The following is a 23,808-nucleotide window of genomic DNA, read 5'->3' on the forward strand; positions in this document are numbered from 1 at the left end:
CATTCGTTCTTTTATTCAAATACGAGAGTCAACTGGAATCTCCAGCCAATCAGGACCAGATCAATGGGCCAATTCAACGTTTTTATGGTGCTCGTGTACAGAGTCTTTTATGGCTGGGTTTTTGGACTCGTCCCTTGAACGGCTTTTAATGCCGCACTCGAATGGTAATTCGCGGCCCTAGCATAAAAAATAATACCTGCAAAGACGGTTCATTAGGGCTCAGTCCAGCCCCTGTTAGTCTTATTGGCCAGGATAGCATTTGGCTGAGAGACTCTTTGCAACCTGGTGGTGGTGTGGCCAGTTATGAGCCCATTATAAGCGGCTTAGGGCAGCTCGAGACTCGCCCAGTCCCAGGCCAATTAGCCTGGGACCATTGTCTGCCCTTCGTTTGGCTCTGGACCTGATTCGATTCTCAGTGCAATTGCGCCCCAGTAATCATGGCAGTTCCGTTTGCATTAATTACCGCTAGCCACACGTACGAGTACGAGAATTTCACAATCGGCGACGTCATCAATAAAATAACCTACGTGCCCGGCTGTCCATCGCTCCGTGTCTCATCTTCCCACTCCGGTTGATGTGTTCATTGCTGGGCCGTTGAAACATTCGACTAAAAATAGATTCCAGCGCTGGTGTTTGCTTAATTTGCTTTAATAATTTATTACTTACCTTCACATACAATCTTGAACGATGCACTTGCCACAAGTGGGTTGGGTGAGAAGTCCCGGGCGAAGCCCTCTCCGCAAGCTGTGACTTTTCACAGATGTGTAAAACCGCCACCGCAACATTGAATAGTGCTATTACATGGGTAAACAACTTATTAAGAAGATGTTTTTTCTATTTCTATTAATTCCAGCATTTTTTTTTTCCATTTGCATGCAATTAAATGGGCATTCACGTGCCAGACAACGATCTGGCAACAACAGAGCATACTCGTATAAAATGCTGGGTGCATATGACATCATATGGCCACCACAACCCTCATCAACAATGATGCGCTTTGTAAATTGCAGTAGGGCCAACACTTTTCTTGCCAGCCACGAACCAAGCTTAACAGCCGCCGCCCACACTCGCAATTTCGCAATTGGCGTTGCATTGCCCGTGGCGTAGCCCAAGTCCAAGTCTTTTCAATTGCAAATTTAATTCAATCATTGACTATAATTTGGCACACTCAGAGAAGGCAAAGGCAAAGGCGAAAAGGTACTTGCAGTCATTGTCTCATTGTCTTCCTTCTCCTACAGTCTGCGTCTGTGTCTGCGTCTGGAGCTGGAGCTGGAGCTGGCCGATCCAAGTGCACATTTAACTGTTAAATGTTGCAGCGGCGTTTGCATTTAACACGCGCAAATTGCTGCTGCAACAACTGGCAGGCCAGCAATGGCAAAGGCAGAGAGAGAGAGAGAGGTAAAGGTAGTGTCAGAGTCAAAGTCACAGTCAAAGTCAAGACACAACAACCATTAGAAATTCTAATTTCCACAACTTGAGGGGCAACAATGGCTGGTAACTGCAATCAGCCATGCCAGGAGTCACCCACAATCGCAGGGCGGCTTTCGCGACGCCAAGGAAGATGCAGATGAAGGTGGCAAATATGTAAGTCACGTTGCCCATTCCGAGGGGTTTTGGGTCGGGCTTTGTTTGGTGTTGCCATTGACAACAACCTAGACGGCGACTGTTGCCGTTGCCTCATCATCAGCAGCGGCAGCAGCAGCAGCAGCAGCAGCAGAAGCAACATTGCTGTTGTTGTATGTTGCAGATGCCGCCGTAAACAATTGCGATAAAAAAGCGTGCGAATTTCTCACGAACATTTTGTGTATAGACGTTGGCGTATACCCAGCCTTTGGCTCTAACCCAGCCACCTATATACGAGTAATGCCATGGCCATAGTCAGAGTTGGAGACTCGTCTCCGATTCGCCTGGCGCATGTTCTGGAGATGGCGGCGGTATTTGTGCTTTGATTGCCCAAATCCAACACAGCCAAAACAACAGCAACATCCAACAACATCCACATACAACAACAGCTCATCCAAAACAACAACAACAACAACTACCACATCCAGAGCTTGACTCCAACAAGTTTCGCCTTAAGTGGGCTGTGGGTCAAGCCATGGCCGGCATTTTTCTGTGGCACTAATGATTTTGGTATGGTACAATTGATTGATTGCTTGATTGAGTGCATTGAACCTTGACGGTCAAAGGGGCCTGGGCTTTGGGGGGTTTATGGCCAAGAGCCAAGAGCCAAAGGTCAATTGGTTTGTCAGCGGCTCCATGAGGATGGGATGCTGAATGATGCTCTTGCTGCTGCTGTGACATCTTTTACATACTATATACGGCTTTCATAACAAACAACATTGCATGGTATAGAACTCACGTCTGGAAAATTGTCCAACTGTTGGGTTTATTATTTCGATTGAAGAAGGCAGAATCCTAGGCACGTAGCAGCACTTTGGGTTTGGTATCTGTCTGCACCATGGACTGCGGCTAGAACTTGCTGCTTCTTCCCAGTGTTGTGTCTGCGGAGCACCACTTCTAATGATGCAAGCGAGGTCGTTCAGCCAGCCAGCCAGCCAGCCAGCCATGCCTACGATCTGCAACTTTTTGTTGCTGTTGCTGGGAGTCAGTTGGAGCCTTCGTTGCTGCCACAGACTCAGCTGCTGCCTTAGTTGCAGTCTCTGTTGCAGCCTCTGTTGCTGCCTCGCTTTGCTCTTCTCCTGACTGCAATTCTTCTCTGGTTTTTCTTTATTTTTTTTTTTCTCTTTGGCCCCATGCCATGCCTGGTCCATGCTTATTTTCTATTACTGCTTTTTCCACTTAAGGCCATTGCACTTTTTACGTGCATGCCACGGAGGGCCATTGCCGTTGTTGCTGCTTCTGCTGCTGCTGTTGCTGCTGCTTTTGCAGCAGTTGTTGCCGCGCTAGCTGCCTGTACGTGCAAAGGTTGTGAAAATGCTGCTGCTGCTGCAACTGCCACAGCAGCTGTGTGTGTGTGTGGAAAAGTTGGCAACAAATTTTGCGTCATGCTTGGAAAAATTGAAATGGAGCGAAAAAATGTTCGAGCTGGACAAAGTCAAAGCCTCCACTTGGACCATGGAGTCTTCCCATACTCCTGCTGTGGCTGTTGGCTTGCTTATGCTACTGCTAGTCGTACCAGGGAAATATGGGACTTTTTAGGTTCGTTGACTTTGAACATTGTATTGGCATTGTTCTTCTCACTTTATTATTTGCTGTTTGCAACAATTCGCGTGCAGTAGCCACAACAGCAGCTAGAACCAAACTGGAGGAAGGCTCGCCGTGGAAAACAAAGCGCATATAATTCATAGCATCCAGGCGGATCGGAGCGGAGCAAACTGACCCTTTCATTAGACGCAGACGGGGCAAACTTTATGCATCCTGCGCGTTGATTTCCATTTAAACGACAGCGTTAGAGAAACAGAAGCAGCCACAAAAGCCAAACTGGCTTCCTTGATGGCTATCCACCGGCAGCCTGTGAGTATTCAAGTCGCAACAAAAAAGCGAAAGAACCCATTAAAATAGCTGCAACTGTAGCAAATGCAGCTACTCGACGGGGACAACGCGGTAGGTTCTTGTCACATGTGTCCAGACCCCTGGCCTGGCCTGGACTTTGATTTGCTGTGGCGACCCAGGCGGACACGACCAGTGACAACTTTGACCACCGAAGTTCTGGCTCTGGCAGAGACACGAGACACCGGATCATGGACTTTGCCACCGCATAGAGTGATGTCTGCAATCCAAGAAACTTTTAGTTTTGTTTGCTAGCTTTAATGTTTTCTGCTAAAATGGGAGTCTTAAGCATTAGTGGGAGATATAGTAATAAAGCGACTAAATTTTATTAACCTGTTAGAGCCGAAGGCCCCGGAGCTAGCGCCCCATACAATTAATTTTAATATTATTTCATATCGCATTAAACGAAGTTTTAATAAATAAATATTTACCTATTATTTAATAAGTCAATGCATAATTAATAAACTTTTCACTGCTTCTTGTATATGAAATGCTTCCCTATACATTTTGTATTTATGTTAGTATTTAGTCTTTCTCCATGTTAAATTTATTAGCTATCAAAATTCGATTCTAAGTAATGCGAATCATTGAACTTCCATTCGATTCGTTTCCTTTTATTTATCCGTACATTCAAAAAAGAAAAACGTGATCATACAATCTTCGGGTTCTCATAGCTAGATCATAAATTAATGTCAAAATTATTAACAAAACTAGGGTACAAACCTATCGAAATATTTGAAATATTTTCGATCAAAAATAAACAAGTTTAGCCCAAAGCCCTTTCCCAAGCGTTTCGCTGCTGAACCAGAATTAGGACACAGACCCGGGCCTGGGCCACGTAATGTGGTCACTTCTGTTCGTGCTTGGGCGCTAGAAAGAAAGCACTGCTGCAGAGATCTTCCACTTGTATTACGGGGCCTGCGTGCAGCAATTAGTGGCAAATTGCATGGGAAAATTCTATCTGGAAATATGCAAAGATGCGCGGGCGTTTTTCAATGCCTTCGAAATCAAAAGACTTAGAACACGAGCTCACTTTGGCTATAGCTCCGTTCGCTGGCCAACGCATTAGGCAGCATTCTTAACAGTAAATTCAGAAGTCTGATGCTCCTTCACTTTGGAGGCTAGTTAGCCAGTGAAATTTTTCAATAAGCAATCACTATGGTTACCATTTATGTGGCAATGCCCAAACGGATGGCCAACGTTTAGGACACCCAATCGGTTTATAGATAGAAGAGTAAAAACGACAAAACAGTTCATAATTTTGTTTGTAAAATATGTATAAAATAATAGGGAGTTTTGATAGTTCAAATTCATTTATTAAATTAAAATGGTTAATTCATAAATATATATTACAATGTTTTCTCCTACATTTTCGGCGCCCAGTACAACATTTCTACAGCTCTTAAACAGTAGTTCATGTTTCCAAAGCATCCACTTGCATGAAACCAACGAGAAACACATATACCCCCTGTGTAACCGGAATGGCTGACTATCATCGAACGGTGGGCGACTAGATTACTTCCTTGTTTTCGACGGCCTGGTCCAAAACCAAAAACAAAATCGAAACCTTAACCTTAAACTTGCAATCAGAGGCCCAGGCCTCGCACTCTGGCTGTCTCTCCGGTGAACTTGCTCGTTGCATTTGTAAATTTGTTGAAAATCAGAGAGATCAGAGTGGGACACGGAGGAGTTGCATGCATGCAGCGCATTTGACGTAATGGCCTCAAACAACAGAAAAAACAACAGCAACAATCGGAGGAAAAGTTCATTACTCCACTTAAGTGTACCCTGGCCACAGCTGCACAAAGTTGAACATTCTGCTTTTTGGTGCCCCAGCCCGAGTCGACACGAATGCAGAGAGGTCGCTGAGCCATCATCATCATACACTGTGGTCTTTTCTATCGATGGGTTTTGTTTTGTTTTCTTGAGTTTTATTTTGGGAGTTCGCTTTTCGGACGAATGTTGGCTGGCTGGCCGAAGTGGGCGGTAAAGGAAGTGGTTGGTTTTCGTAAATACCAAACATTTACCAATATGCTAAACGGGTTTTTCTTTTTCGGTTGCCCAGTGTCCGTGTCCGTATCCGTGTCCATGTCCGTGGCCATGGTCGTACTCTTCTATTTCTATAGTTGGCCTTAAGGTTAAGGGGAAATCATTTTAAAGGAAGATGTACATCAGGCTGATAGTGGCAAACGGCAACCTGTGCAGTGCACATAAATTGCAGTGCCAGAGGCCCCCGTAATTGGTCGTCAGGTCTTTTTTTCGGCCAATTGTTATGAACATGTCAAAGTTAACGACTTTGCCTAGCCGTCAGCCATTCGGACTGTCAGCTGGTCAAAGTGTTAAGTGGCTTAGGAAAACGAGGTGTTGTTTCGATCAATGACGCTCCCTCCCACTCTGAAAAGTGCCTGCCATCTGGTCAGCCCCATCTTGTGGTGGAGGGGCCTTTGCAAATAACAATCTATCTTCTTAATGGCATTAAATTGCAACTTCAAAAGCATGTGGGCACGATGAAGCTTAGTTCTGGATGGGTTTTCATAGGAGACTGTGATATGCCCTATGGGGTTGTTCTACTTAAACAAGTAAGCATCTACTACTTGCACTACTTGACTTAGCAATAAAAGTTGATTGAATTGTTGGTTACCCTGAGTATTATTTGGGCAGCCTAATCTAATCGACAGGAAAACTTATTTTTGATAAAAAAGGCCTGTAATATTTACACTTGAATTTGAAAACAAATTTATATCAATATCTCACGAGGTATGAAATTTCACTTTCATTTTTAAATTAATATGAAAATATTTGATTTAAATATGTCAAATATATATAAATTAAATACACATTAAGCTTAAGATAAATTAATAGAACGCAAATATTTCAATTTAACTTTAAAATTGCTGGGGCGCCGTTTTAAGACTTCACCCCGGGCCTTGGCACGGCGCTGTATTCGCCTTGTGCGAATTCGTTGATAGACCGTTCTTATCTCTAGAGAACGTGTGTCTTGTAGACTGTTCAATATTTGGATAGACATTTGATAAGATAATTTTGCCATTTCCAATACATATACATACATACATATATAGCCATATTTTGGTTGTGTGGCCTACTAATATATTTAATGGTATTATTGTAGCGAGGTAAGTTAATAATCTGATAAATCTTTTAGATAAAAACAACACATAAAACCATATAAAAACATGGCTAATTACACAATAAAGACATCCCAATGCAAACTAATACAAACCCAAATTGAATATACCCTTTTTGGGGAATTGAAATGCCCATTTTCGATATCAAACAAATATTTAAACCATACATCACTATAAACGTGCGGTAATTTAATTAATGCAAATGCTAATCGGGCATCGATTGCGATTCTACATGTACTTAAGGAGTAAAATCAGTCGGTGCTGATATTTGGTGCTTGGAGCAGCTCCGGCAATACATAATTCATTTGTTTGATTTGCGTTTATTGTTTTGATTTGTGATTAGAAGCCATAATTACTTATGGCACCGATGTCGTCATGATTATGCACATCATTCCCTCTGAATGCTGCAACGTGACTTGTTTAGTGCTGGCTTCTTCGTTTGGTTTTTTTCTATCAAAAGTACTCAATTAAATAAAATATGTAAAGCTCGCTTGGCTTGTGTCAGGCGTCTGCCTATCCACTCATTGTCATGATTGCGAATAGGGGCGGGTCCCGGTCTGTGCCTCATTGCTGTATCATACGCCATGTCATATGCCGATTGTGAGTTTTGCAAAACTTTCAAACACCTCTTGAAAATATAGTTAATGACTGGCCACTTAATCCGACAACTGCACTGTGGGTGATAAGCTTCAACTGTAATATTTTTGCTTTCTTAAGTGTTTTGACAAGTTTCTAAAAAACCGAACAACAACTAGGTTTAGTTTGAAAAATTTCTTCTTGGTTGCCATGTTTAATATACGTCCCACAGTGCTGTGGGACAATTGAAATGCAAAACAAACTGGTAGTCGGTAACTGGTAGCAGGTAACTTCCCCAGAACAGACCATGTGTGCACTATGAGATCATCATGAAAACGCACCCGGCGCACCAAACGACCTTGACGGAGGAAGAAGCCGAGGCTATTGGGGGCGGTACATTACTGACACGCGTCCCCAGAACAGTCCAGGCCAGCCCCGTACATTAAATGGTAATTAACAGATACTTACGGCAAAGTAATATTTCCCCAGGGGCCTGAAGCATCGTTAGAGCTGATGCTGCTGATGATGATAGAAGGCCATTGATGCGGCGGATTTTCCGTCTCCTTTTCCATTCAATAGACTTTTCCATTTTCCACAATTGCTCCAAAATTCATTCGGGCCGTTGCTCATGATCTGCTGGAGCAGATGTCAAATTGATTTGTTGCGGCTTGGGCTTTTTGTGCACTCAATGAGCTGTGACATGGAAAACCTTTTCAACTCTACCGATCTGTGCTGCATGCGAGTACAAATGTCAGATTCAAATCAACGGAAATTCTCAACTTACCGAATGTGTCTGGGAGTGGCCGGTAAGTTTATGAGCAATTTTTTGGTATGATGTCATTGTTAATCGTATTTTAGGTCTGTTAATCTACAAAAATAAGTGCCAATTGAAGAAAAGATCCCCGGATATATCTGCTTTAACTGTAAGTCAACAATTGCTGCAAAGAAAGTATAGAAAGGCAGCCCATACGTACGTGCACACCAATTTGTGTATAGTATATATCTAACGGTCACAGTTTGTTACCCCAACTGCTCCATTTACACTTGCACAGAAATGACCTGAAAATGTTTTCGCTTTTTGAACAGCTCTGTCGAAAATTTCAACCAACCGAACATGCAACGTTAATTTATGAATTGTCGCTTGCAGTTATATACCCTGTGGAAAAAGATATTCTATGGTTTTTGCGAATAGATCAACTAAATCTTTTAAGGGTGTGATCCATTATTATTATTGACTTTAACAAATTTTAAGTTCGTGTAAAACTTTACAATGATCGTATCAACATGAGTCATTAATCGTAATGGAAAGGGGTAGTTAAAAATCGAGTACTTGTCTCACTTGCATGGGCCATAAATTACACTGCTTATCGCTGCAAGAAGCTTTCGTTTTATTGGGTCGAACGGGGCTGACTAACATCCGTCACATCCCAGCACTTTCGTCAAAGTCGGAACGGTGCTTTCTGTTGCAGCCGAGGGGGTTTAGAAAAATATTTATTCAAGACGGGAAATTCAGTACATTCGTAAGGAAAAAAAATAAAATCATAGCACCTCCCCTGTGAGATGTTTTTGCATTAAAAAAAGGTATAACATTATCTATACCTGCAGAAAATAATCAGCTGACGAAAGCAGCTATTTAAATTTGTCAGCAATAGAAAACAAACAAAAAATAGCAAACAAAAAAAGTATAGAAATTACACAGAGGTCAAGCACACAAGCATAAATTTCATGCACTGACGGCGCTGGGAAAGAGATTTTGAAAACATTGTCTAACAAAATATTGGATTTACTTCTATCCTTTTATACCCGTACTCAAAGAGTTAAGGGAAGTGGTAACACACACAAGGAAATATAGTTGCAGTTACAGTTGCAGTAGGCAAGTCAATATAGACATGTCTGTCCATGATATCTAATCAAGTAATGGTATACAGAGATGAGTAACATGAGTCACTTGTTAATACACTTGTATTGAGCGTTTAACATTTTTAAGTTTTTGTCTTTATTGAATGATTTATAAATCGTTTAATTGAAAGTTTTATTGGCATATTTACTTCATAAATATTAGCTAAAATTGGCAATACTTCAAGGTTGGATGATTTGTTAATTTGTTTGTTAAACAGACATATGTACATATGTTAAATGGTACAATCCTTTGATGGAATTGAACAGAGTTTTGCAATATTTATGCAAAGCAATGCTCATTTACGAGTGTTTTAAAAAGGCATTAAATTTGTATAAAGCCATGTTGATGACATTTTTAATTAGACACACGCCAAGCACATGCATCAGGTGGCGTTTGAGCTGCGACATAGTTGGAGGCCCAAGACCCCCCTCATTGGGCAGAAGGCCTGCCAGTTGCCTGTGGCTATAGATTATGGTTATATATATGGCTATAGCTGCGGCATCTCATCCAAATCCCAACTTCATTAGCATTGGGTTATGCTCCATGAAATGGTGATCATACATACTTAGAAGCACTGATGGTCATCAATAAAATGTACGTTACTCGTTGCAAATATATATGGCCAGATAGCTTATGTGTCCCTTTGAATTTAATAAAAACGAGGAGGAACGTTGTGAGTCGCTTCTGTTGCCGCGACTCAACTTTATACCCGTACTCAGTCAGTAATATACATATGTGAGCTTTTGATATAAAATATTTTTGCTATATCTGTTTGTTATCTTCATCTAAATCTAAAACGTAGATTCTCTATCTCCGATTTTCTGATTAAATGGAAGAATTCGGTTGTTAGTAGGCACGTAAGTGCCTACTAAGTGTAGTATATTCATGCAGTGTGTTTGGGCTAATCAATTTGAGCACCACTCTAGAGACAAATTGCAATATGACGCGGGCCCAGCGGCGGTCGCTGGCATTGCCCAAAAGTGATGCGTCTGCATCCAGACCAAGAACCTTGCGTAACAGGCATTGCGCAGCTACCGCCGCCGTCCGAAATCCGACGCCTCATATTGCATATTGACCGTGGGAGCCTTACGTAACGAGGCTTTGTTTCCCACGTCAATACACCTGCATGGGGGCAACTCGCCTTTATGATTTCTGTATAAATATAAGTTTTAAATCAATAAAGATTCATTAATAAAACGGAACTTGCCAAGCGCGTTCATATACTTATTACATAAGGTTGATTGATGAAAAATTTAATTTTTTTTCACATCGACGTCTTTTTTTTTGGTCAAGATTCTCAAAGTTTCGGCAGAAATTTCATTCTGTAATAGCCTTTTTACACTGGGCGCGTCTGCTATCGATATCGGAATAGACGCAATGAAGCAGAAAAGGCGTTTACATTGGCAGATTTGCGTCTTGAATTTTGTTTTGGGTGCTTGATGACAAGGAAAGTAAACAAATTTTGAGAAATCAACAGAATTATGCAAGACGACAAGAAAATGGACGAAAGAGAATTTATTCTTATATTTATTTATTATTTTCAGACATTTCTTTGTAGAGCTTGTGGGAGTTCTTCTTAAAATTATGAAAACCATCGAAGTTCGTCTCCAGCAGTGTCATAATGGCATCAGGGGATCACAAAAATGTCGTATGATAATAATACAATCAGTTTCAAGTATTTTATTTCATGATTTTATGTATATTTTCACCTTTTTGCACAACCATTCATTTTAGCGCCAAAATTTGATTTTTTAACTACAAATTTTTTGTTGTTCTTAGAGGTGATAGTTGCGCTGATAGGCAGAAAAGTGCAAAAATGTGCAGTTAAGCGCAAAAGCAATCGAATATATCGAATAGACGCACATGAATCAGAGACCGACGCAACTTTTTGCCACCACTAGGGCCCTATGATTAACCTATGTAAAAAAACTGCGTCTTCGCCAAGACGCAAAGAAGCATGACGCAGTCCCAATGTAAACAGCCTATGACTCAGGTTTTGGAAGACACAAAAAGTTTGCCAATCAATGCTATTATGTTGACCCCAATTGTATTTGTCGCGTCTGCCTGCGTGAAAGTGTCTAGCATTTCGGTATAAATATTTGCGCGTCCTACTGTGTTTGCGGCCGCATCACCAATGCCAGATCCTCCCAAAACTAACGCTGCGCCATCCCCCCAAAAACCCCTCTTTTCAATGCATGTGACCGTAGGAAGGTTTTGTTCCAAAACTTTCTGGTATGTGAGTGAGAGTTTCGCACTTAACTTGTCAGTCAGAACGTAAGCAAGTAACTGTAGTCTAGTTTGTCTAGACAAGTGACTGGCACTGTATTTTAGCTGACGCTTACTGATTTTGCACCTGGACCGTAATCCTGTGTCAAAATCATAAGCTCACAAATTTATATACTGACTGAGTACGGGTATACAAGTTGAGTCGCGTTGAGTGGTCGTTGGCTGGAGGGGGCAGGGGAAGCAACTGAAAATTAATTTCTTCATTCTGGCTATAATTATGATCCGATCTGATTCAGCAGTCTGGTAGATATGGGCATTCTCTACGACAATGCGTTTTTAGTTTTTGTGGGGGCGGAAGGGGGCGGGGCGAAACTTTGAAATACACTTGTAGCAGTGTGATATTACATGAGTCTGGAAACCAAATTTGGTTGCCCTAGCTCTTATAGTCTCTGAGATCTAGGCGCTCAACAAGACGGACAGACAGACAGACGGACAGACAGACATGGCTATATCGACTCGGCTATTGATGCTGATCAAGAATATATATACTTTATGGGGTCGGAAACGTTTCCTTCTCTGCGTTACACACATCCACTTTTACCACAAATCTAATATACCCCTTGACTCTTTTTTGAGTACGGGTATAAAAACCCTTGTTGAAACAGCAGCTGGGCAGACGCTAAACGTTTTGATGTGAGTGGACTATTGAGATCTCGGAATTGCTTGCCAACACTTTAACGATGGTTAACTCTTTAAGGGCCCTCGGTTGCGTAATACAGGCAGGCGGATGGGCTGAGAAGTGGACAAAATTCTACCCAAAATTTATATCAACGATTATTGCCGACGGCAAAAAGCAAAGTGGATTAATAAAGTGCTCTAAAAGAACACTGCGAGTATTATTTGGTTCGATAAGGAAAAAAAATAAACACGATAATCATCAGTCAAATTAAAAAGTGATCTCATTTATAGACATATTTTCCTTACTTTATATGAGTGAATGTAATACAGTCCGATTGAGTGATATAATTTTTTTATTTTGCATTGGCCTCTATACAAATGTGCTCCAGACTGGAAATACATATCTATATACATATATATACATATACATATAAAGGGGTATATAGGTATATTTTGTAGATAGATAAAGTGTATTTCCGAATAGGGGGAAGTTCCTAGTTCGTGTTCATATCTGCCATTGTTATTTCGCCGCGTAAATTGTACTTCATGAGCTGAAATAAATTTCGTTGCACGAGTATTCTGTGAAACGCTTCCGGTCGTAGCTTACCTCAATTTTTTTATCGTGCGGCACATCAAACCCCAGGACATAGGCCAGCTTGGTATATGCTGCCACAGAAGTCATATCCGAACCGGATAAAACGCCCACATCGTAAAGCACTGCTCCAGCATCGTATATTGAGGCTACGGAGCCGGACAGGCACTGTGTGCAGTTGACGATGATAACTCCGCGTTCAACAGCTTTCCGTAGAAGATCAATTATTTCGATCCTGTTTGAGGGTATATTACCACTACCATAGGACTCCAGGACAACGCCCTTAATAGGCTCCGCCAGAGCCGATTCAATCAAATCCAGTGACATATCCGGAGTTATTTTCAAGGTGGCCACATTCATCTCCAATACGCCTCCCACAGTGAGTAGCTTACCACTGGGTCTTGGGCGTATCAGGGAACTATTTATATTTATGACATTATCAAACGTGCCCAGCAGGGGAGCGTTGGGCGAGTCGAAAGCTTCCAGAGTGTTGCAATTGACCTTGACCGTTCGATTGCCACGAAGCAGCTTGTTGGCAAAGACGACGCACACTTCCGGTATATTATAGCAGCCAGCAATGATCAGTGACGAGACTAAGTTGATCCTGCCGTCGGTGCGTGTCTCGTAGATGGGTATCTGCGACCCAGTAACGACCACCGGTTTAGCCAAATTATACAGCATAAATGACAGGGCAGAGGCAGTGTATGCCAGCGTATCGGTGCCGTGGAGTACAACAAACCCATCGAACAAATCGTACATCGTCTGTGCGTTAACAATTTCTGTGAGTTAAGGTTATTTCCTAATTATTTTTAATACTTACTTTAATGTCTTCGGCTATGCGCTTCCAATCGCTCCCAGCCATATTACTGGAGTCCAGCAATGGATCGTACTCCATGAGTTTGTAAAGAACCTGGTCTGACTCACCCTTTACTGGGGGCAGCGCAAAGAGATTCTCTTCTGCCGGGACCTGTAGTTCGGCGACATGCAGGCTGGGTTCCTTCCGGAGAAACACTTTTAAAGCATTTTTTGTGTCCTTTGTGTCCAATGCTAAAATATTTCCAATGATATCACTGAACTGGTGCTATTTGGATGTACTTACCACCTTGGTCGTTGGGCTTCATGCCAATGGTGCCACCAGTGTTAAGGACAAGAACTTTTTTACAAACTTTATAATCAGACATTTTTTCAATTTTCTGAATTTGACTCGACCGATGTCAACTAGGTGCAGTTCACAACTAAACGTGGTATGGATTTTGCCGTTCTTTTAAACACTAATACTATGAAAATAGGTATGTATATGTTCAATAATTTTGTACTTTCCCTTGAATTCGCTATCATTTTTGTTGTGTCCGCTTTCTTTGGACTCCGATAAGACCGTGAAAATTCCTTTGCAATAAAGTATACTGTTTAATTGGATCAATCAATCAATCAATTGGAAAATTCAAAAATAATTGTTATAGTCGTTGTTGTTATATTAGCTCACTCCACAAAGAGTTTTTTTTTTTGAGAATGAAAACCTATAGTTCAGACATTTTGGTCAAAACGAACGATGAATTCGGACCCCCAAGCTTGCTTGCCTTCAGTAGTTGTTCTATTTCATATTTTTCCTTTTACACTTGGCTTTTGCATAATGATTCATAACTGTGGCTGTGTCTCTGTACCGCTCCCTCGTGTTCGATTCTTGAATTCAATGTACATGTCGGTGCTATCTTGTTCTTACAAATCGCGTGCTGATCGAGCACTTGCCGTTCCCGATGCCCCCCCGGCACAGCTTTGATTCTGCTTTTGCTTCGCCCCGTGTTTGACAAGAGGGCTACACACGATTTTAATGATTCCCTGCGGTCTGTGGCCGTCGAAGCTACAATAAGAATTATGACTCTTTCAATGTGATTTCATTAATTTTGTCTGCCAGCCTTCTTTTACGATAATGGAAAGCTGGCTTAGCTGACTCGCCGCTGTTGGTGTTGATGTCGACTCTTACTTTGGGCGCCTTTTGTCCAGCACATTTGGATTTCTAATTTTGGCATCGTCGAGCAAGAAGCGTGCGATAGTTTCTTGAACCCAAGACAGAAAACGGGGCAACTTAATTAACTTTCAATCGCTGTTGTTCTGGCTTACTTCATTATTTCCCACTTAAAAAGTCATTGCATAATGTGACTGGCTGAAAAAATATTTTTTTTTCGACAATTTCTTTAATTTCTTTTTTTCTCTACCGGCAATTGGAGTATACACGTATGTACATACATATTTATGTAGACATATACTTTATATATGTACATACATATGTATGACAACGCCTTCTTTTTTTTAGGCTCTTTTGACCTTGCAATGCAGTGAAAGTTCGGAAATTAGAACCACATTGTTCTTGGGGGGAATCAAATTTCTGAAAATTTATAATTTCTGGACATTTTTTTTTGCGCAGAAAATGATAAAATAACAATAAAAAGTAGTAGTAATAACAAGCATAATATCAACACAAAAAAGTTTTTCTTTATTTATAGATATGTACATATATACGTATATACATATATATATATACATATATACATATATATATATAATATATAACATTAAAATTCATTTTAGTTATTTTTCAATTTTTTAATATTAGTTTTTTTATTTCCACTTTGACCTTCAGTCATCAACTGGGAAAAATCAAAGCGAATCAAATTACACATGCACTTGACCGAATTGTACACACCGCGAATAACTCGGGGACTCCCATTTCTATTTTTAAGTCAACCGAAAAGGCAAACCTGTGCAGATAGTCGCGGCCTTATCTGCTAGTGCACTAATCGACGTAAGCGATAGCAATACAAGAGTTTACAAATAAGCCTATGAAAAGCTAATAAGAAATGTAATATTTTTCATGCGGGTGACACTATCATTTTTTATTTCATGATCATAACCCATTATTGTGATTTTATTGTTTAAGTCTCTGACTAATCGCAACTGTACACTACATAGAACAAAAAAAAGTTTTGTTTTTAGCTCGAGGGGTTAAGGGGTATATTAAATTTGTGGTAAAAGTAGATGTGTGCAACGTAGATATAGAAAAATGTTTCCGACCCCGCTATATATATAGCCGAGTCCCTGTCTGTTTGTCTGTCCCAGAGACTACAAGAGCTAGAGCAACCAAATTATGTTTCCAGACTGTGATGTGATATCGCACTCTTACACTGTTTCGCCCGCCCCCTTGGGCGGAGAAAATGTATAAAGTACATTGTAGATGACAGATGTAGCAAAAAAATGTAAACTGATAAAATATTTATAAATTCCACATAAATCATACATAACTTCACGTACATATGTATGTATGTATGTATGTATGTATACTGACTGAGTGCGGGATTCGTATTTTATAAAAACCCAAGTATATGTATATCTAGAGTCTGTACCAGCAGTGCTTATGATTATGCCGGTGATCTCATTGTTGGCCAAAAGAATCAGGCGTGCAGAATTCCGCTTAAGATTCGGCTTCTTCGACTTCCCCTTAAAGGAAATACTCGTATATAGATTTCCGTGGTTTCCCCTGTTCGGCTTTGTTCTAATTGCGCTTGACTGATTTTAATAGCAGACTGGTGCGTTAGACTTCGGCTATAGGTTATTAATCAAACAGGCAACTCGAGTTTACCCCTTTATTGTATTTTAATTACCTGGAATCACGGCTGCGGGCATGTCGGACATGATGTCACCTCATCTGGCGAGGCAATTTGTCACTCATCCAGCAAGAAACAAGCAACAAAGCAAATCAATGCCAATAACCACAATCCGTCTAAACACCTACTCTTTTGTGGCAGCTCCATCACTTCATCTTCATTTACCATTTCTATCGCCAAGTACTGCTCCAAGATGCTGTTGGCGTCGATTGGGATTGGGCTGCTGCTGGACTGTTGGGATGGGTCGTCGTCCATAAACTGTGAGCTTGTTTGTTGGTTTTTAATTGGCAGCGCCATAATCTATCATTAATTTTGCCATAAATTGTTTCCATCAATGCGAGGTCTGCCGCACCAATCCGGTTGCCCGGTCTCCCTTTGGAGAGCATTTTATTTATTTTTATTTTTCTATAAAGCGTTCTTTTTATCTGCGTTTGCAAGATTTATGCGCGCGGCTATAAAATAATATGCTGCCATAGCAACGCCGCGCCGGCCAAGGCAGACAGGCAGACAGGGACTGGGATCTGGCAGTAGTAGGGTGCTCCTGCTCCAGTGTATTGTACATCCTCGGATGGTCATCCTTTGGGCCAATGCCAACTATTTAGCCGGCTAAAAATAGCGCCCCAACACACATACCAAAGCAATTGCAATCACTCAGTTTGTTGCTTAAGTCTTTTGTTTTATTTCTGTTTGCATTTTTCAGTGTCAGGCCTGATGCCTCTGCCTCTGTCTGTGTGCCTCTGCCGCTCTCTGTCCGTTGGCCCAGAATGAAAAAAAAGGAGGCAATCGGCATGGGATCGCCTCCTCATCGCCTCTCCTGAAAGTGAGTTATGCAGTCAACAGTTCATAGAATATATCTCCCATTCTCGTACACACACAGATATAATCGCATTTCATCACAATGTAAACTATTTCCCTCTGCGCCATGTGATATGGGATCGGTTTTCGATTGAGATGAAGAATTGCATCTGGCTTTCACTAACCATCAAACGCGGAAGACCAGCAGTCTGCAAGAAAAAGAAAAAAAAGCCAGATTTCAATAAAACAACGCCAATGGGCTAAATGGTGTATTGGGTATTCATGGCCAAAGCTGGACATGGATCTGGTCATGACCATGGACGAGGTACCTCCATTCACATACACATTTTGTAATAAAATTAATGACACGTCATTACCTTAATATTGTTGTTACAATGTGAGCCGCAAGTACTCGTACTCCTCACATCGTGTTGCAGGCGCAGCCGCCGCCACAGCCGTAGACTGCTTCGACTGGGGCTGAGACTGGACTGGGCCTTCGTGGGGTAAGTACGAGAGTATGGTGAACCGTTACCAGAGTCTCGGTCCAGAGCTGCAGGGTGAAAAAATTTCTTTATTCTTTTCGGCCAGCACCCGTCATTAGTTCTAAAGCATTTAGCGTTTAAATTGATAAACAACATTTACATGCAAATTGCCGTAATTTAGCGATAACATCTTTTTGGCCCCGTAATGCGAGTCGAGAGGAGGACCTGAAACTGAAACAGAAACGGTTCTCAGGCCCGCTAATGAGCCGCAAGTTAATGCCTGCCCTGGGCTGCACTCGGCCAAAATGGTAATTGAATATTAACTGCAAAAAAAATGGTAAAATCTGGAAAAGAAAAAGATTTTTATTGGTGAGAAGCTAGACAAATTTGCGGGTCAATAGCGTATGGTATATCTCACTGGGAATTTCATAGATGGTGGCGAAGTCATACGATTGTACTTACATCAGGCTCGCTTATGATCTTCTCTGTTGTCAACTAACATGGCAATTTAATCCAAGCTGAAAGAAATATCGTTCACTGGGGATGGCCTAGACAAATTTGCGGGTCAACCGCAGTGAACATTTCACTGAGCATTGCTTTGATAGTGGGCAATTGTAGGGCTGTTGGATTGCAGAACTGAACGATTTATGTGAGACTGGCACGCCATGTTGTCGCTCTGATGTGGCACTTTAAATGCCAATAGCCGCTTCCCATTGATGCCTTGGAATTTGTGTAATTGCCCTCGACTCTCGGCTGTAACAGGCAGTCAAGAATTCGCCTTTGTGACAAGGACCCTCTCTGACAGACAGATAAACTTTAATTGATTGTGCGTGATGTGTGTGTGTGTGTGTGTGTGTAGTGGAAGCCTCAACGGAACGGGCATGCCCCATGCCCCACCAAGACTCTTAGGTACGAGTATTTATTTCTCATTATAAAGCTACATCCAGAAGCCCTTTGACTCTCACCCACAAGGCGCAGCGGGATCGAACGGAGTGCTCTGCATGAGGCTGCTGCCTCTGCTGGCTCAGCTGCACTTCCTGGTTGCCTCTGCTCGCAAAATTGCACAATTGCAATGCGCATTTAGTTATGCAAATTCTCCATACATATTTCTCAGACGATGAGCAAAATATTAAAATATTTTTATGACTTAATAAAACATTTTTTATTAAATTCGAGCAGCCAGCGGACAGGCATTTCAAATGCAAATCGCATGCAGCAGCAGGCCAGCACCGAGCAGAGCAATCGCCCGCGGACTATGGCTTCGGCTTTGGCATTGGATGTGGTTCTGGTTCTGGCTTTAGAATTTGAAATATCTTTGAATTGCAACTGCCAATCGTGCATGAAGTCGGACGATGAGCCACTGGCCCGCCTCCCATACCGCTGTGCCGCGCCGTCTCTCCGGCAGAAGTAGCAAAAGTTAATGTTTAAAACATAGCGCCGTGCACTTTTCTCTCAAGGCAAGCGTATAATTTAAATTTAAAATAAATAATAAAAGTAAGATGATGCAAAAAGTGTCGGGCATTCATGAACTTCAGATCTCCTGCGTTCAAGTGCAATAATTTTGGAATTATAAATTCCGAAATATTCCAACCATTTCCTACCCCTAAAGTTTTCCCGCCTTTAAGAAGTTTTCGTTTAATGTTTATTTTTATGAACTGAATATCATCCATTTTTCACCCGAAATTGATATCGCCTCAGGGGACAGTGTTCAATTGGATCGATTCCCCCTGTGTCCAATCCATATGCTCAAAAATTTCAGCATTTTCAGGGGTTTGGGCACCGGGGCACCGCAGACATAAATTCAGAACGATTGCTCGCCTGCTGCTGCTTTCATTTCAACAGGAAGAGCAAATAACGAGAACAACAAGAACTTTTATGGAGTCCATCCAGGATGATGATGATCCCGCTGAGCATTTCGGTCATATTGGGTAGAACATAAATCTGGGATGCCCGGCCCGTACCCGTACCCGTACCCCTGCCACGGAGAGCGACATGTTGCGTGTGACGGAGCCACCAACAAGGCGATGGAGATGGCGATGGCGATGGTTGCGTGCCTGATGTGGATGTGGATGTGGCTGCGGCGAGGGTATACACGTATGTTTATAAGGCGTGGCATTCGCAGACGCGAGAATCTCATCGGATTTTGTGGCATTTCTATCTAATTAGACGAAATGCCAAAGATGCTCAATTGGCGCCTAAGTGTTTGTGACCAAATCCAGCAGGTTGATCTGATTAGGCGATCGCAACGAATCGAATCGAATCGATCGGCTGTTCTAATGTGTTTCCAGACCGACTTGGGCATGGTCAACAAGATCCAGCAATTTGTTGCCAACCGGCCATAAATGGACTTGCAACCAGCTAACGGTAACAGTTAGCCGGCCAAGCTGTGATTTTCATTTCAATTGAGTTATCTGCGAAACGGTCCCAACTCGAACGGCTAATTTGTGGCCAGCGTTAATGAAAAAAGGGGAGTCGGTACACAGGTTTTGGGTCCATGACACATGGCCACCCACTCGCTCCATAAACAAGTTGCACACGCAATAAGCCTTGTTTTGTGGCTGTGTGTGTGTGTGTGTTTTTTTAGGCATGCCAACGTCTGGCTAATATATTTGTAGCGGCTAACTGTACACGAAGCGACAATATATCTATGGCATCATAGCGGCCTTAAGAAGCAGTGAATTGATCTGTGGATTCGACTCTTTTGATACCCCTTTTTCTAAAATTTTATTCAAATGCATTCAGAAAATGTTTTTAAACATTAAACAAAACTATCATTATTAATTTTTCTTGTTTTATATTAATTAAATATTGTTTGATTCGAATTGTTACTGCTGATAAAAATAAATGGATTCGTAGCAGCATTTGGCACAGTTCCATCAGTTCCAAGTTCATCATACTCCACATAGTACCCTAGGGATATCGGGCACAATAGGAGCCGCGAGCAGACTTTGATAGCAGCAGCTGTGGTTTATTTACTTTGAGGCCAAACCATAGCCCCGACCATCCAGTTTCAGATCCAGCCAGATGCCCAGACCAGGCCAGGAGGTAGGTGGCGGCTCAGTGTGCGCAGGCAGATAAAATCATCGACAAGCAACCGTCGCGCGTATCCGTATCACGATCGCCCAGCTATGCCCAGGCCTAGGCATTGGATGGGGATGGAGTGCACTTGACTTTGGCGCAACTCTCTGATCCGATCTGCTCCGCTCCGCTGCGGGATGTGCTCAGAGCGGTGGCCTGTCCACACATTGCACTAATTATGTAGCTGCAAAACCAAAGATTGAGAGGAATCTAGCGGTTCTGGTGTAATCTTTTTGTCTTGCCAGCCAACCCACAGTTCCGTGGGCGATCTGTTGCTCTGTTCTTGTGCTGTTTTTTGGCCTTCCAAAAAGAGAGAGAGAGAGAAAAAGAGAAAGAGAGAAAGAGAGAGAGAGAGAGAGAGAAAGAGATCTGGGCGATTTGCGAGATCTGCATCTGCGTGATCCAATGGGACGTGGGATGGAATGGATCGGGTGAGGAAGAGGCTGCTGTGGCCATAAATTAGAAGTATGTCATTTGGTTGCTACCGCAGGAGAAAGATCCAGAATCGGCATTCGGCTATAATTTCATGCCCAACTCGGGGGAGAATCCCAAATCGTTGGTGGAGTGGCACGGTCCCAGTACCACTGCCAGTGCCAGTCGCAGTCGCAGTCTTAGTCCCAGTCTCAGTCCCCCAGTCCATGATATCCAATTTCGTAATAAAGCATAACGAATTATATGCACTCGACTTGCTTTATTTCAAGCGACTTGCTGCCGCTGTTGTTCTCCGTTTTGCTGGCCAGTTAACGGTTTTGGCCGGCTGCCTCTTTGGGATTTTAGCCAAGGCAGTAGATGACGATGAAGCAAAAGAAATTGCATGCTGCAAAATCTTTTCTTTTTTTTTTTCTTTTCTTTTAGCATTTTATGCATTTTTGAGGCAAGCAGCCAAGCACAGAACTCTCATCGAATATGCGATTTATGCGGCAATTTGTAAACGAAAATGGCTCTTGCCAAGAATTATTATTGTCCATCATGAAAAAAGGGGTAGAGGTAGTGGCGCCCATCCACAGAAGGCATAAGCCGTGTTGGAGGTGCTGCCACAAGTGGAAGAAGGAGGAAAAGATAAAGTTAAAGCCATGTCGAGAGGCTCTTAGCGGCATTTAGCAAATATTACGAATTTATACCCATTGCATACCATAAAACAAAGCTAGCTATTTTTCTCCACTCCTCAATTCTAGGGAAAAGCATTTACCCATCGATTGGACTCCACATAGAGATTTCTGTGCGATTTGGCATTCGACGTGGCCAAACACTGAATGATGAATGGAAAAGAGCTTTGACCAGCAGGAGGTAAGGTTTCATAATGAAAGGAAGTGGCTCAATGAATGGGAATCCACGGATCTGTAAAGCGTTTTTTTTTTATCTTCAACTTAGCGATAAGTTCCGGGAATTAGATGAAACTGAGAGTAATAAAACGTATATTTCATGGAGCGAATGGTTGGCAGTGTAGGAATATACATAGATATCCTATCATATATTTAATATATGTATAATATATTTTAAGTATAAGCTTATTTAAAGGAAAGGGATGAGCTACAAATATGGCATGAAAGTATCATAGATATTGTAAAATATATAATGTCCTATATCTATTATTAAACAGCGTCCGCTGCCAAAGCAAACATAACTTAGATTGCAGAACAGAAAATATGCCCATGGCCCAGCGTCGTGTGCCAGGTCTAGGGCGCGCTTATACCTCTGACAAAGGCGGCAAAAAACGCATAAAATTCACAAAATGGGAAGCCTTGAACTTGACCCGGCCAAAAGGCAGAAGCGGCAGCACCAGCAGCACCAGCACCAGCAGCAAAAGCAGCAGCAACCGGCAGCAGAAACAACAATAACAATAACAGAGGCACAGTGTCAGGGGACTGAGGGAGTCCAAAACGAAATCGAAGCGCTGACATTGACGCCCTGACCAGGGTCTGGTGGAATTGTCTGGGATCTGGTCTGGTTTGAGGTTTTGTGAGCAGCTCAGTCAGCCATGTAAGAGGTTCAAGTGGAGGACCTAAGAGCGCAGCATGAAATGTTATTACATGCGGGAGGGGTCTTCGGCTAAAGAAAAAAATCGGAAAAAAATTAAACCTTTTGACACAAGCGACGCATGGACGAACAGCGATGCAGTTGATGATGAGGATGTTGCCTGGCTTTGGCTGTGGTTTCAGATTGTTCCTGTGGTTGTTGTGGGCAACATGTGGATGCTGCCAATTACTTGTTGCAAGCCATCAACATCAAGCGATTTGGCCAGAGAAGCCACCACCAAGCCAGCACCAAGCTGCCGCCACGTCGCGCCGCCATGGACCACTCCACTCCACTCCACTCTGCTCTGCTCGTTGGCGGTGTTGGTGGTGTTGATAGCCATCTTCTTCAGCTTAATTTAGCATGTCTGCTTGGTTCAACACTTTTCGCAGGCAGTCAGTTTCAGCTCATCCGCTCAACCATTCTCATTCCCATTCCCATTCCCCCATTACTATTCCCAGTCCTTGCAGCAATCCCTTGGCCCCTTCGAAACGACGGACGTGCCCATTTGGCAACTTGATAATCTCTTTCTTAAGCGCTGCGGCCAGCGCCAATCACTCAGAACCGGCGAACACTCTATTCCACATCCCTTCAGCCCATCTCGGCCCATTGCTCATCATCAAACGTGAGCGCTGTGTTCCTCTTTTCTGTAATTGTCTTAAATCAATCACAGAAAAGTGTTATTATGACAGCGTTATTAATCGTGACAGCGCACTCTGCAAATTGCCCCAGACAGGCACTAGGACCGGGACAGGGAATGAACCTCGATTTTGGTTCCGCCACAGCCGCAGCAGACATACTTACACACACACACACACACACACACACACACACACATAGGAGAAAACTACGAGTATGCGCCTAATGATTTGAACTTGGACCGACATTAGTGCATAATGCCCGGGTCGGCCAACCCTCTAAGATCTGAGGCTCTTTCGGCATCGGATTGGGGCAGAAACCTTCCTCCATATGCGGCCCACGCGGCGAATGCCATTAAATGCAAATTATTTTCATTTCTGTGCCAATTGCTGTGCTACTTTTTGACTATACCTGTCGAGATATCTGCTGTTCCCCCTGCTCACCCTGCTCCCCCTGCTCTGGTCTATGGTTCAATTCTCTTCTTTCTTCTGGTCGGTTCCGTTCCTGTTCG

The 23,808-nt window shown here is 42.5% G+C and overlaps 1 protein-coding gene across 1 annotated transcript; it reads right to left on the reverse strand.

Annotated features, from left to right (window-relative positions):
• Nucleotides 1-12,302: 12,302 nt before the first annotated feature.
• LOC111075257 (L-asparaginase-like) lies at nucleotides 12,303-13,752 on the reverse strand. The gene is made up of 4 exons (XM_022368421.2): nucleotides 13,731-13,752; nucleotides 13,452-13,678; nucleotides 12,647-13,393; nucleotides 12,303-12,590 (listed from the first exon to the last, which is right to left on the reverse strand). Exons 1-4 carry the CDS (start codon nucleotides 13,750-13,752, stop codon nucleotides 12,534-12,536), a joined length of 1,053 nt encoding a protein of 350 aa, XP_022224113.2. The 3' UTR covers nucleotides 12,303-12,533.
• Nucleotides 13,753-23,808: the final 10,056 nt, after the last annotated feature.

The sequence above is a fragment of the Drosophila obscura genome, unplaced genomic scaffold (assembly GCF_018151105.1).
Source record: "Drosophila obscura isolate BZ-5 IFL unplaced genomic scaffold, ASM1815110v1 contig_200, whole genome shotgun sequence".
NCBI classification, from domain to species: Eukaryota; Metazoa; Arthropoda; class Insecta; order Diptera; family Drosophilidae; genus Drosophila; species Drosophila obscura.